This window comes from Accipiter gentilis, chromosome 6 (assembly GCF_929443795.1).
Source record: "Accipiter gentilis chromosome 6, bAccGen1.1, whole genome shotgun sequence".
Classification (NCBI taxonomy): domain Eukaryota; kingdom Metazoa; phylum Chordata; class Aves; order Accipitriformes; family Accipitridae; genus Astur; species Astur gentilis.
In genome coordinates this window covers 30,735,399-30,748,924 of record NC_064885.1, presented here as the reverse complement: position 1 = coordinate 30,748,924, position 13,526 = coordinate 30,735,399, and the positions used below count along the sequence as shown (strand labels likewise).

Below are 13,526 nucleotides of genomic sequence, written 5' to 3'. Positions count from 1 at the left end.
AATAACTTTGCTAGGCATGGTGGCAGCTGGCATGGGATGCATCTCCAGTTAAACTCATCTGAGAAGTTTCAGGGAGCACCTCTGAGCTATGAACTTCAGGAAAAAAAAAAGAGAGGGAAGCTAACACCACACTAGGCTAAACAGATACTTTAGTAGTAACATGGCTCAAAACCTTTCGGATTAGCAGGAGAAAACAAAACACCAGTGCCATGGTTTCAGGGCTGTGTTACCTTACCAATCTTCATACCATTCCGCAGCACAGAGAGGGTTTAAAAGTGATTTCAATACATGAAAATTCAGAGGTAGGATTTTGACCCAGGAGTCCTGCTGCTCTGTACCATCCACTTCCTTACCACTAACAAGACCTCCTTCCAAAGCCCCCTAAGCTCTCTGGCCAGCAACACAACATCAAGGTCTGGATCCAACCACTCCCAAATTGCAAATGCTACCCAGGCAAGGTCTCAGATCAGCAGGGTAAGACACTAAACCCACATTGGGTTCCTAATACAATTCCTACATAAGGTAATGAAGACATGCCTCAACCCCAGAGTGTACACATGAACACGTACTGTCCAGGCACTAGCCAACCTCCCATTTAACATAAAGTACAGAGCCATACTGACATACTGTCCCCATGCACAGTAACTCCATTAACCAGAGGTTTCTGTAGCCATTCTCCACTGCAGAGTACAGACATAAGGAGCTGAACCCAGGTGATTTACAAGCTGGTGTCTGGGACTTGGCACAAGTGTGTGAAACTCTGGCTCTCCATCCCCACACTTTTTTGCCAGCGCGGGCTGAGCCAAGAGCCAAGGGGTTTCTTTTCCAGAGGAGCAGGAGCTGATTTATTGCCTCATTTAGTTGTAACTAGCCCCTCCAGGAACAGAACCGACAGTCAGATAGGTCTTTCAGTGAAAAAGAAGGATCCAATACGAGACCCATCCAGGTTTGTCTTATATCAAAGGAGTTCACTGCCCATGCTTTGCTATTTCTGGATTGCTCTATCATCATCTGGGGTCATAATTAGAGACAATCTGATTGCATTTTCCCCTCAAGGAGGCACATGAGCTTTTGAATTCATTAGACTCAGGGCATTCAGCAGCCATTGGCCAATAGCCACCTTGGTCACTATTTTTGGTGCCCTGCAGCATCACTATAAATATATGTAGTTCATAGGTATTGGTGCCAACTGGGGCTATTCTGGGACATGGGGTGAAAACCATGTAGTTCACAAACCAAGACAATGCAGCCCGGTTTGAGTGATGCTTTTTTGGTAAAGCAACAAGATAATCCCTCCAGGTGAGACCAGATCAGTCATCTTCATGGAACTAAACAATTTCACATGGCCTTGCAAGGCATTTGAGCCAGTAACCATTGGCAAAATATGGGCAGAACATTCGCAGCTGACATCTGAACAGAAATACTTGATATAGTCAATTGTAACACTTGAATTTCATGACCAGTTTTGTTGAACTGCCCTGGGGAATTCCATGGAAAAATATACATTTTAAAGTTTTAAATGAAGCATTACTGTTTATTCTGCTTAAAATGGGTTTTTTTTGTTCTATATTCCTCCCCCGCCTCTGCCACCAAGGAAATAATTTCAAACCAATTTTTCAAGCTAAAACATGTTACTTAGGACTGAAATACAGTATTTTTGAAGAGAAGAATATACAGGCTTTCCTGACTCTGTGGCTCTCCTTTCCTGGCAAACTGCACTTTTTTTTCACAGAAAGTTAAAATGGAAAGCTGGAAACCACCCTTTTTCCCATCAACTTAACCTCCATACTTCAACAGACAGAAGAGCTGTAAGGTTGATTAGGGAAATAATACAAGAACTAAAAACAATGATAAAGCTTTATGGTCCATATGTACCTCCACCGGGAAAGGCCTTAAAAGCATCCCATGAAATCCACAGTCCTTCAGAGATCAGTAAGAGTTGGCTATTGTAACACCTCCTTACAAAAACATCACACAGTAAAACTGTTTAGCTGAAAAAACATGAGTCTCTAAACTCGGTCGTGTTGTTCATAATATCGCAGGTGTTGACAAACTCTCATGGATCCAAGGCAGGACCCATCAGCAAGTGCAGAGTCCACGAAGCCCTTGACTGGCCTGAATGGTAAGAGAAATACTGGGTTCGATCCAATTCACCACAGAAGCTTCAGAAAATGGGATTTTCTGCAAAACAGCAGACCTGATTTTTAGGCAGCTCCTTTGCAAACAGGAGGGAGAAGACGCAGATGCTTACTTCACTGTTCCTGACAGGCAGAGGACAGCCCAGAAGTGTCATGTATTATCCTTTGCTAGACCACAGACTATCCCTAAGGCTGAACAGAAATCCCCGACACTAAGAAGAGGGACTGCTCACAGGCAGGGAAACTGCAGAAGACAAAGCTTTCACACATCTGAGGAGCCAGGGAGAAGAGCAAAGCACTAAACACACCTCCTGGGTGCCCCAGCTTCAAACCAAAGTCCAACTTACAGAACTGATATGAAGGTAGAGGGCAGGGACAGAGGTGGGACTTGTCCACCTACATGGTCCTTCCTCATATTCTCCAAGCCAATGGCCCACCACAGCCACTTTCCAGATAAGACGGAAAGCTGCATTCAGGACATACTCTGTTTGGTTTGGATGACCAAATTGCTGTGCAGCTTCTGGGTAATAAAGATGACTTCAGGAAGACAAGAGCGGTAAAGTAGCTGTGCATTAGCCTTGCCTTTGAGATTAGAGAGCATAAACTCATTTCAGTGGTGATGCCAGCTTTAACAGTGCTGAGATTCAGCAAGACCTCTTCTGGACTCACTGTTCCTGAAAACCTTTAAATGAAAAAAGGAACTGCCTGTGTTTTCGTATGTATAGCAGTATGTCTATAACAGGCCACCAATCCAAAAATTCCTACCATTTGACCGACTTGCAAAGCACAGAGCCAGAGCATTGCTTGTACTAGAAGATCCCCATGCATGCAAAGCTCAGCATCAGCCGCAATACGTTGTTCTCAATTTCACAGACAGCAGAACACGAGTCCTGCATCCAGTTCTGCTGTCATCAACCATAGGTGCCACAGAAGGTACAATTTAATCAAAACAGTATTTTCTTATGAAAAATAATGAAGATTTTAAAACACATTCTGTTCTTTGTCTCTGTATGCTGCCCACGGCTGCATGCTTGCATTGCTTCAGTATTTCAGGCTTGTCCTCACTATTTCTGGGAACCTTCTAATCAAAGGAGATGGAAAATTCAACCCTAGCTTTTTAAAAAAAAAACCAACAAAAACCAAAAAACCCCACGCTTTTTTTTAAAAAAAAAAAACAACAAAAAACAACAACCACACACACCCCCCAAAGTCTTGCTGTTGCTGGATGTTGATTTTTTGGGAGGGGAATACACTATAAATACAGTTTAGGTAGGAAAGCCTGAAATGCATGTTACTGAGAGATGAATCGTGCAAATAAAACTGACAGTAATTCTAGATGTCTGGTACTCTGTTCAATAGTAATGGCAGAGACATGTCTCAGCACAGAGCCACTTGTTATAAGTGTAATTAATAGTCATTTTTAAGATGGGGTGGATATTCTGGCTTTTGAAGATATTATATAGTAAATTTAATAGCAGTTGCTAACACAAAAGCTTCAAAGCCATATAATTTGTACCAATAAAGTAAACTGCCTTCAAAGTGGCAGGAAGAAAGTAAAAGGTAAATAAGCCATAACTGTTTGTTATATTAACATCCCCTTGAACCAATATAAAAAGAAGTAGTAAAGGTTTGAAGAAGTCATAAGTAGTTAATAATGAAGGTCTAAATGTAATTAAATAGGTTTTACACCATATAATCAGTATTATTTCCATTGTGTTTTCAGTTAGGTAAGGCATTAGAGACCTGGCTTTTGCCTACTGACCAAATGATGCATTTACCTATACAAGTGCAAATCCAGAGTAGCTCCGCAGACTTTATTTAAAATCTTGACTGGAAGAGGAGACACAGGACAGCAATTTTTAAACTTCTCTGCTGATTTCTCCCTCACTTCTCATATGGCAACAAAATGGCTACAATTTGCAGTATGTAATTTCTCCACTGGGACACACCCACAGAAAGTTTAAAAATTAACAGCTGACTTCATCAATGTAATTATTTGATAATATATGGCACTGGTTAGCAGGCAATCTCAGAATACCAGCAGTACTGGTCAATACTAAAAGGGAATATGAATTTCAGGCTAGAAAATCTCAAAAGCTCAGATTCAGCTTTCAAAGAGATCAAATAAGCTGGAAATAGTATAGAAAGCAGGTCTTGCTGAGGAAGCTTATTCTACAGTCAACCCAGTTATGCTGCAACGGCTTGTTAATATCAAATTAGAAAATCCAAGTCTTCCTTTATGTACAAGTAATTTTTTTTCTCCATATACTAGAAGGTGCTGGATTCTACATTTTTTCTCATTTTGTCAGCATTACTGCTGTTTCCCTCTTGCTTACAGTATGTTGGAGCCACTAGCATTTATAAGACTGAATTTAGAGTTATTCTGAAGTGGCAGTGAAATGGATACTTTTGCATAGTAGCAAGCACAGTGGGTACAAGGATTCTCAAGTAAAGAATGAATTCATACTGTACATCTTTTCCTAGACAAAGTTTCAGAAAACTAAGCTGAATCTCAAAATAATATCACCTATGATGAAACAGTAATTCTGGACATCTGGAATATTTTGGTGTTTTGCATTTGTTTCTTACCATTCTAAAGCCATTGCTGCAAGATATTCTTCGCTGAAAGTTGGCCAAGTTTTACACTCGCTAAAGCTCTCCCCCAAAATACACATTCAGGACTGCACGTCAGTACAGGATGAAGCTCCAAGGGCTGTCCTTCAAGGCAGAATTTTATTCCACTGCTGAATTTCATACAAGTTTGATCTATCAGACTGCACAGCAACCTGTAATTTACACACACACACACACACAAAATAAATCACAGCCAAATTCCAGGCATAATATCTGGACCCAGCTCTTCAATGCCCCAAGTAATGATAAACACTCAGATATGAGAAGGGGGGTACAGACCAGTATGTGAATGGGAGGAGGAAGAGGCAGGATACAGAATTCAGAACCAGATTTAGAGTTCAAGCTCCTCAGTAGGGTCATGTCGGAGACCAATGTCAGCTGGAAAAAACCTCAAGGTCTCTAGTCCAACATTTGCTTGAGTAGGGAGTATCACAACACTTCAGCATGCCCATCCTACCAACAGCCCTTGGCTGGCTGGACTTGGAGAGAAAAGTAGAAGTAAAAAAATCAGTGATAGCACTTTATGTTGGAATAAGTATGGCATAAGAGACTTAGTGACCAGGTAGGCTTCAATCTTCCTGAAGAGGCCTTCTTGATTGTCAGCCTCTTTTGGAGATAGCATTAAATTCAAGGAAAGTGTTTTTGCATTAATAATACATTCTCAATGACTGAGAAGCAAGGCGACTTTCCCTCATTATACTAATAAAACATTCAGCACTTCTGGCTTTTCTTCATAAATCCTCCAAGTAGCTACATTCAGTAAATTAACCTTACCTATTGAATGCTGATGGCGGGTAAAGCCAGTCTAAACCAGCTTCCAACGGAGGGGTGAAACACAGGGAGAAGAAGCACAGCTCAAGAAAAACAGTTTTCCAAATTAGAAATGCTATTCCGTACTTTCCTGATTTCTTGCTTTGCACATGCTATTAAAAATAGCAAGTAAAACGCCTTACTTCTGAAAGTACACATCCTGCTGCACACACAGCCCTCCCTCGGCCGCGTGGCTCAAGGCACGCCGCAGCATTGCTCCCGCGCTCTGTTGAGCGGCCATCATCTCAAGCCACAAGATCTCTACTGAAACATGATGACACCATAAATAGTTTAATTCAATCTGAAGAAAAAAGCCGTAGCTTTCGATGTGTATCCTGCATAAGCATCAAATCATAAGGTTCAACCAAACCTGGGACCTGGGAAAAGAAACTCAATGAATTAGCGTGATGATTTGTACTCTTATTGAGTATAAAGAACACTTTGAAAGAGCAGGGATATAGGAGCTATAAAAAAGGAAACATCCTTGTATCTCTAATAGGAAAATAGTAAACTCTTTCTTCAATCATTTTAGTATAACAGCATTATTAAACTCTTTATACTTTGAGTGAAAGCATTAATTATTATGCCCATCAGGAATATTTTTCATTGTCAAATTGCCTTTTACCATGCTAATAAACACCAAGCTTCGCATGTAAAAATTAATCATGTTATCTCATTTATAGGTCAAAAGACACAGACTAAAATAGTTTCTGCAATTCTCCCTAAATAACTAGCTTTTGCATATCAAGTTTTATGGCACATTAGAAATGAATGCAATTCAGACAGGATTTGAATAGCTGAGTAGATAGAGAGGGAAAGATAAAAGCAGATAAGAAAAAATCTTGCGGTAAGCTAAGCCTTTTGAAAAAACCTGCTTAAAAAAATCAAGTTTCTTTTTTTAAATTTCTGGACCCTAAATGAACTAAGGATGAAACAGCTGTATGCAGGTCATTACTCAAAGTATCCACAGATTACGCTTCCAGCCACTATACGTATAAACGGTACGTCAGAACAACTTAATGCGTTAAAAAAAAAAAAACATTTTAAATTACTCCAGCATTTCATTCAGGCTAAATGCAACTTCCACAGCTCCCACATAACTTGTGGAAGTGAGGTGGAGGAATTTGTCTGCTTCTTGGGTATTTTAATACTAGCCAGATGACTAAGTCCTCATCCCATTTTTATAACATTTAAACCTATTACTAGGGTCTTCTTTCTCCTTTGTTTTAGTAACATGGTGGGTTTATAGGCATGAAGGAATACGAGCACGGCCACTTACTTTTCCCTTCTCATTACGAGGCCCATAACAGTACAAATGCTTTCTGAAGGTGCCATTTCTGCTTCCCCCAGCACCAGATAGGCTTGGATCATCCTCTCATCCAGAAGTTTCAGATGCCTGCCCACAGTATTTCAGCAGCTACTAACCAATGGTTAATAAAGGCATTAGACTGTTATCTGCTCTTCTAGGTGGCAGCACGTAGCCAAGGTTTGCTCACTTGCTAGACCCACACAGCAACCTAAGCTCTTACCATCTTTGAGACCTCCCAGGACACAGTCCTATTTGTGTTGTGTTTAATGTGATTTCTAATGCAAGAGGAACAGACGTTTCACTTGCTTTCTGAAACGCATTAAAGAAAAGCATGCACGAGGTGCTAGCTTAGTGCCTTACACTCCCCTCCCGCACCTCTCAGCGGAGATTTAAGTCTGAGGCACAGGAAGAAAGCAATCTTCACAGCACCCCACTCCAGCCTCAGGGATAAGGTGTTAAGGTCAGGCAACCAAAGTGTTTCCCTGCTCTACAGAAAGCTGGTACCCATATGGAAATGCACAGCCTTGGGCACGGTGGAGATACTAAAAAAAAAAAAAAAATATAAATCAGGCCATTTGTTTACATCCCCAAACACGCCTCCCCTGTGTCAAACTTCAAGCAGCCAGGTTGAGAACTGCTGGCCTCAGTAACATGTCCTGGATCTCACAGTGCATATCACTGCGAAAGGCAGAGAGCATGCAGCTCTCTACGGAAAATGAGCTGCTTAGAGAAGCCTCTGACGATCTTGACAGAGATGCAAGTGTTCCCCAAAAAAGGGAACAGTTTCATAACAAAACTAACTGTGCCACTATTTGGTTTCCATTACAAAGAAGTAACCAAGATGACTTGTGTGACCCAGTCTTTACCAAAGCAGTCTGCATTTCTTCAACACATGTGTTCAACAGTACGTGCTGCAGACTCACCCCTAACAAATACACAACATGTCAGGAAGATGAGGTAGGTTTTGACATGAGCATCCCAAACAGCTTCAGGACATGAACTACAGCTGGGATCACCAAGATCTTTTCTTTGATCATTGAAGAAAGCCATGAAGGTGGGAACAGTGCACAGCAATCCCCAGAACTTTGTGTTCTCACTTGCCACCCTCTCTCACCTTGTCCACAAAGCCTGTCTGCAATCCTAACATTCATCGGCTCTTGTTGGGTTTTGATCACAAGTTCTTCAAGGTGAAGATTCTGTCCTTTACAGGCATAGCACGCAGACGGCTGCGCAGAGGAAGCTGGCCCACAACAGCGGGTCAGGCCAAGGAAACTTCAGAGCAGCTCCGGTGGGGAGAGATTGATCAAACCACCCTACCCATTCGCGTATCCACAAGACAGGAAGATGCAAAGAGGTCAGACCTGTTTTCCAGTCTCAAGAAGGGCAACTCTGTGCCCTAGGCAAACTGGATCTTACTGCTGTTTTACAGGACCTCATTTAAAGGCCTGAACATTGCATGTCTATGAACAACAGCATTGTGGCTTTTCTGCAAAAGCAAAAAGCCTGCTCCCAGCCTTTGCGACTGGAAAGAGAACATGACTCAGATAGCACTACTGTGGCAGCATCTGCCTGGGACAGCCACTCTGCAGAGATGTCCTTTGCAGACATCTCCTCAAAGCCCTGCTGCTTTGGTACTCTCCAGCAGAAGAGAGCTGCAAGGCCAGCTCCCCTGGCTTCTACCACACAGTCTTCTCAGCACGAGGATGGCGTTCCTGAGGGAAAACCCACTGCATGGAGAATGTCTCCCAGCCTGACACTGTTATCCAACAGAGGAGCACCATGACCCAGCACTGACCAAGAACACCTCCGGATCTCGGTGCGGTAGCCAACAACGTGCTTTAGTTTTGCTGTCCCAGCAGACCAGCTGACAAGAACAAGTCCCACTGTATCTCCCAGCTAACAGCATGCATCCTGTGCTGTCAGCAGCCTGCCCCACGCCCAGGCAGTGAAACCTCTCCAGGGCCACCAGTGCCCAGCGCTGACCTCCAGGGAGAGCAGAGAGCATCAAGAACTGGCTGGGCCCTTGCAGAAGGGCCCAGCAGGCAGCACGCCCCTGCCTCCCATGCAGCATTGACACATCGAGTTCCCAATCCTCACCTCAGACAAGACAGAAGTAGTAATATGTCTTTTCTGCCTCAATGCCAGAAAGGGATTTCCCTGTGTCTTCAGGAGTACAGAAAAGGATATAGCGCCTTCCCTGCAGCAAGGCTAGCCTGCAGTCCCTCTCCGCTCCCTCCAGAAGACCAGGGATCCGTTCCACACTGTGCAGCTTGACTCTTGCTTGGCTGATTTCTTTCCCAGCCTCCGAGTCTGAACATCACTGTGTGACGTTCCTTCCGCTGCTAAGCGTCTTTCTAACTGTGACTGAAGAATCTGGCAAATGACCAAGTATTCCTTAACCTCCACATTAACTGTTGTTAGCTTTGGCAAAGCCCAGCTCCTGGGATGCCTGGTGTGGTATCGCTTACTGCTGCAGCCTACAGGAACTGCTGTAGCGGCGAGATTCAGAGAACAGGGATCAGGTAGCGGATGCAAAACAGAGTCCTCATCCACGATGCCCTCCCTTCCCCCATTGCCTAATGAGCTTCGGGAGCAGCTACAACTTTTAGGCTTCTCACTGCTGGAAAAGGTTTGGAGACAGTGAATGTGCAGAACGGAGCAAGTCGAAGAAGCTGCAAGTTAGATGAGGCCAAATGTTACTTTTAGACCACCAAGATGTGTTGGTAACATGGTAGATCCACAGAATGCTACAATTATTTATCTTTTAGGAGTCTGGAGGAGATAGAGATGTTTGTCTCCAGCCAGGTTTGACTGTTGGGAGGAGGCACAGGCTGCACCACCACCTCCTCCTCCTCAGCCCGCACCAGGACTCTCTTGCTTGCACTCTTACTGCAACAGTCCCAACAACAGTGAAGTCCTTAGTCCTGCACCCCCCTGCACAAAAACTAGGATATGTCCTTCTCTCCTCATTCTCATGAACAAGTCCAACCAGTGCAATCCATTATGGCTGCTCTGAGCAGCAACAGAGATGGGCCTTTGCCTTTAGCCGTTTGGGGGTTTTTTTGGCTTTGGTTTGTTTGGGGGGGGTTTTTTTGGGTTTTGGTTTTTTGGGTGGTTTGTTTATTGGTTGGGTTTTTTTTTTAACAGAGGACTGCAGGCTTTGCAAAGCATCAGCACCGGCCACATTCAGACAACCAAGTTGTCCCGGGATGGCAAATGGTAGGCAGAAACGTCCACAGCAGTCACCAGGGACAGCTGAATTCAGGAACCAGAAGGTAGGTTTTCTTAAACAGACTTATGTTGCTTAATATAGCACACACTCTTCCCCAGTATCTGCATAACGCTGAGTTTGAAATGTTCCAAGATTTGCACCGAGGAAGACTGGAGGGGTGGGAGAAGGGCTGCAGGAGGAAGCATTTAAAAAGCAAGCGATGACTTCAGAGAAACACTGTATACAAGCAGCAATCTCATAACACAGGACTTGCAATGCAGAGGCTTGGTTAGTAATGAAATAAAACGTAAACAAGTCCCTAGTAAGGCAATGCAGTTGCAAGTCCATCTAGGATTAGTCACAAAAGCTAAAGATGCGAAGGGTTTAGGCTGCCTCGTACCTCTGCTCTGGGGAGACGTCCTGCATTGTGCCTCACTACACACGTACACAACATTCGTCTGTTAGATCTGTGCACCACAGGCCTTCTCACGCTACTCCAACACTAAGCGAGTTTCAAGAATTACTTCAGTACCAACACAGCTGGGTCCCTGCCGTGAACAGAGGACTTCTGCCTTCTCATTTTCCCATTGAGATGCCAAAGTTGCTTGTGTATTTCCTTTAAGGTCATCTCTACTTTGGACCTGTCCCATTCTGGTGCCTCGATTTCTGCTGGGTTTGCTCTGAACAGCACTTTTTTCTGCACAGATAGAGGAAACCCAGAGAGTATTTGTTCCCTACCTTTACCCCATCAAAGAAAAACTCTGCTAAGAGCAAACTGCTGAGAAATTTTTGCAAAAGATAACAGAGTAGTGACTCCTGGGGTTGTCTCACCCCCTGATAACCCTTCCACCAAAGCCAAGAGCCTGGGAACATGAACTGCTGCAGAGCCCGTCCTGCAACTAATTAACACAAGTACCGGTGACCCAAAAGGCTTCCTTGTTCACCTGCTCATCACCAACTCCAGCAGCGACTGCGTTGTAGCAGTCGCTATCTGTTTGCACAAGATAGGAATCGGGTAACCCTCTCTCAGGTGCTGCTTTTGCCACCAGCTAGCTGGACCCTTTTTCTTTTACTTTATTGCAGATGTTACCTTTCTGCCCCCTATACAACTCCAGCTACATGAGCTCCATCAGAAGTTCCACGGAGAGCCTTTCGTCTGCTTGTGTAGTGCATGACAAGGCACATAACGTTATACTAAAGTCACAGTCTATTTGTTTCACATCGAGACATGTACCAGTAGGGCATGCAAAAAGGTAAAGGTGTCACATCTCAGGTTAAGTGTGAAAACAGTGTGGATAGCCAAAAAAAAAAAAAAAAAAATTTAAAAAAAAGTCAAGGCTAAGAGGACTGCTGTGAGCTTTTAATCTAAGCCAAGTCTTTGCAGATACACTTTTTCAAAAAAGGTACTTACCTGTCCTTAAGCCCTGGTAATTCTGTTGATCACTGCCCACAAGAAACTGTGCTTTATAGGACTGCCTCCATATGATTGAAATAGCTTCCTTCCTTAATCAGCATATAATCAGATATTCCCACACAGGAGAACTATAGCCCTGATTGACAAGATAGTTACAAAAATAAACCTCAGGTTTAAATATAGCTCGCTCGGCTCCCTGGAAGGTATGTAGTATTGTGTTATACAAGTCTACCATCATTTTCCTTGAATTATTATAGTCCATATTCTCCCACTGCTTTGATCTCTATCAATTAAACAGCTACAGATTTGCGTTATAGAGGAGAGCTGGCAGCTAGGGTTAGGTGGGAACGGCAACTAGCCTTTCCGCTGCGCGGACCGATTTACCATCAGTATTTCATCGGCAATTAACATTTACAGATTTCGAGTTCACGTACCAGTTGAATGTGTGATGTCTGATGCAATTGTAGAGGTAGATAGGTAAATAATCGTGCAGGACTACATAGCTACGCGTGGAACCAAAATACATCTGCCCAACGCGAAGGGATATATTTGGATTAGATATATGTCTCTTTGTATGCAAACACACAAGCTGGGCAGGCAATATTGAATGATTTCCTCTTTCCAGGGTGGATAGATCAACAGCACAATACTCGTTGCTTTTCTCCCAATTTATCAGGATGTTCCGATGTGTTAAATATGCAACGTAATGAGGGCAGAGCTCTACAGCCCTGTTCTTCCCGTTTCAGGAGAAAATCGAGATATTTTTTTTTAAAAGCCATTCTAATTATGAAATGCTTTTCATCTCTTAAAAACCTCCCCATCGCCGACTGACTAAAAAAACACGGGACAGACCTCCCGTTTATTATGCAAATCCTTAGCATTAAGAAAACAGATCACCAACTAACATCTGTCTCGCCCTACGGGGAAATAAATAAATTGAAAAAACACCCCCCCACAAACCAGCACCAAACCCCAACCCACCCTTCCCCACGCAGCTGACCGAATACCACCCGCTGGAGTGGGAAGGGAAGCGCCTCCCCGAGCCCGCTTCCCTGCCGGTGCTGCAATGGACCTACCCCAGCGGCACGGCACGGCACGGCACGGCTGCTCCCGGGCCGTGCCGTGCCGTGCCGCGCCGCGCACCCGGCCCGGCCACTGCGGTCCTTTCGCCGCCCGCCCCCCCCCCCCCTCTCCTCCCCTCCCCCGCGACCCACCTTTCCCTTCCATCGCGGAGCCTTGCGAGCGCCGGGAAGTTGCCGGGAAGTTGCCGGAAGACGCGCTCCCCTCCTCAGCCGACAGCCCCGAGAAGCCCGGCGGGCAGAGCCGGCCGCCGCTGCCTTGCTCCGCGGTGGGGACGGCGCCGTCACAGCCTCGGAGCTGCAAGCAAGCAACCACCGCGGGAGACGGCGTCAGCCGCCGCCGCCGCCCCCCCCCCCCCCTCTCCCCACACACACCCCCCCACCCACCCGCACCCCCTCCCCGCCGCGGGGGGGGGGGGGGGGGAAGCGGCGCGGAGCGGGCGCGCAGCCGCGGGGGGAAGCGCGTTTACCTGGGCGCCGGCGGGAGCTGTCCCTGGCCGAGCGGTGGCTGCGGGGGCGAGTGGCTCCGCGGCCCGCCGCGCTGCCTGGCACCGCCCGCATGCGCGCCCCGCCCGCGCCCCGCCTCCGCGGCCCGCACCGCGGCACCGCCGGGGCCCCCCGGCTGCGGGCTCCGCGGGGCGCGGAGGAGGAGCGGCGCCCGACGGCCGCTGGGCTTGGCCGCGACCCCCGCTCCCACCCACCCACACCCCCCCCGGAGGGGGGGGCTGCGCCCCGCCGCCCTGCGAGAGGGGAGCGCTGGGTTACGCAACGCGGGCGCCAGCACCCCGCTTATTTATGGTGGGAGTCCTGCTGGAGGAGTCCGAGTCCTCCTCCCCGAGCCGGGCACGGCCATCGGCTCCCGGGTGGGTACGCGGAGATGGCATCCGCGCAGCACAAGACGGAAGGCGTCCCGGCGGGTGTCCGCAGGTGA

General features: G+C 46.0%; 1 protein-coding gene across 1 annotated transcript in view; it reads right to left on the bottom strand.

The window, feature by feature from the left end:
• The window catches only part of FGF12 (fibroblast growth factor 12), a 237,910-nt gene extending 224,753 nt beyond the window's left edge, over nt 1-13,157 (bottom strand). Inside the window, exons 1-2 of the mRNA XM_049802973.1 lie at nt 13,066-13,157; nt 12,731-12,893 (exon numbers count right to left, since the gene is read on the bottom strand). Coding sequence (XP_049658930.1) covers nt 12,731-12,743 — 13 coding nt within the window. The 5' untranslated portion in view covers nt 12,744-12,893; nt 13,066-13,157. The remainder of the gene's footprint in view (nt 1-12,730; nt 12,894-13,065) is intronic.
• Nucleotides 13,158-13,526: the final 369 nt, after the last annotated feature.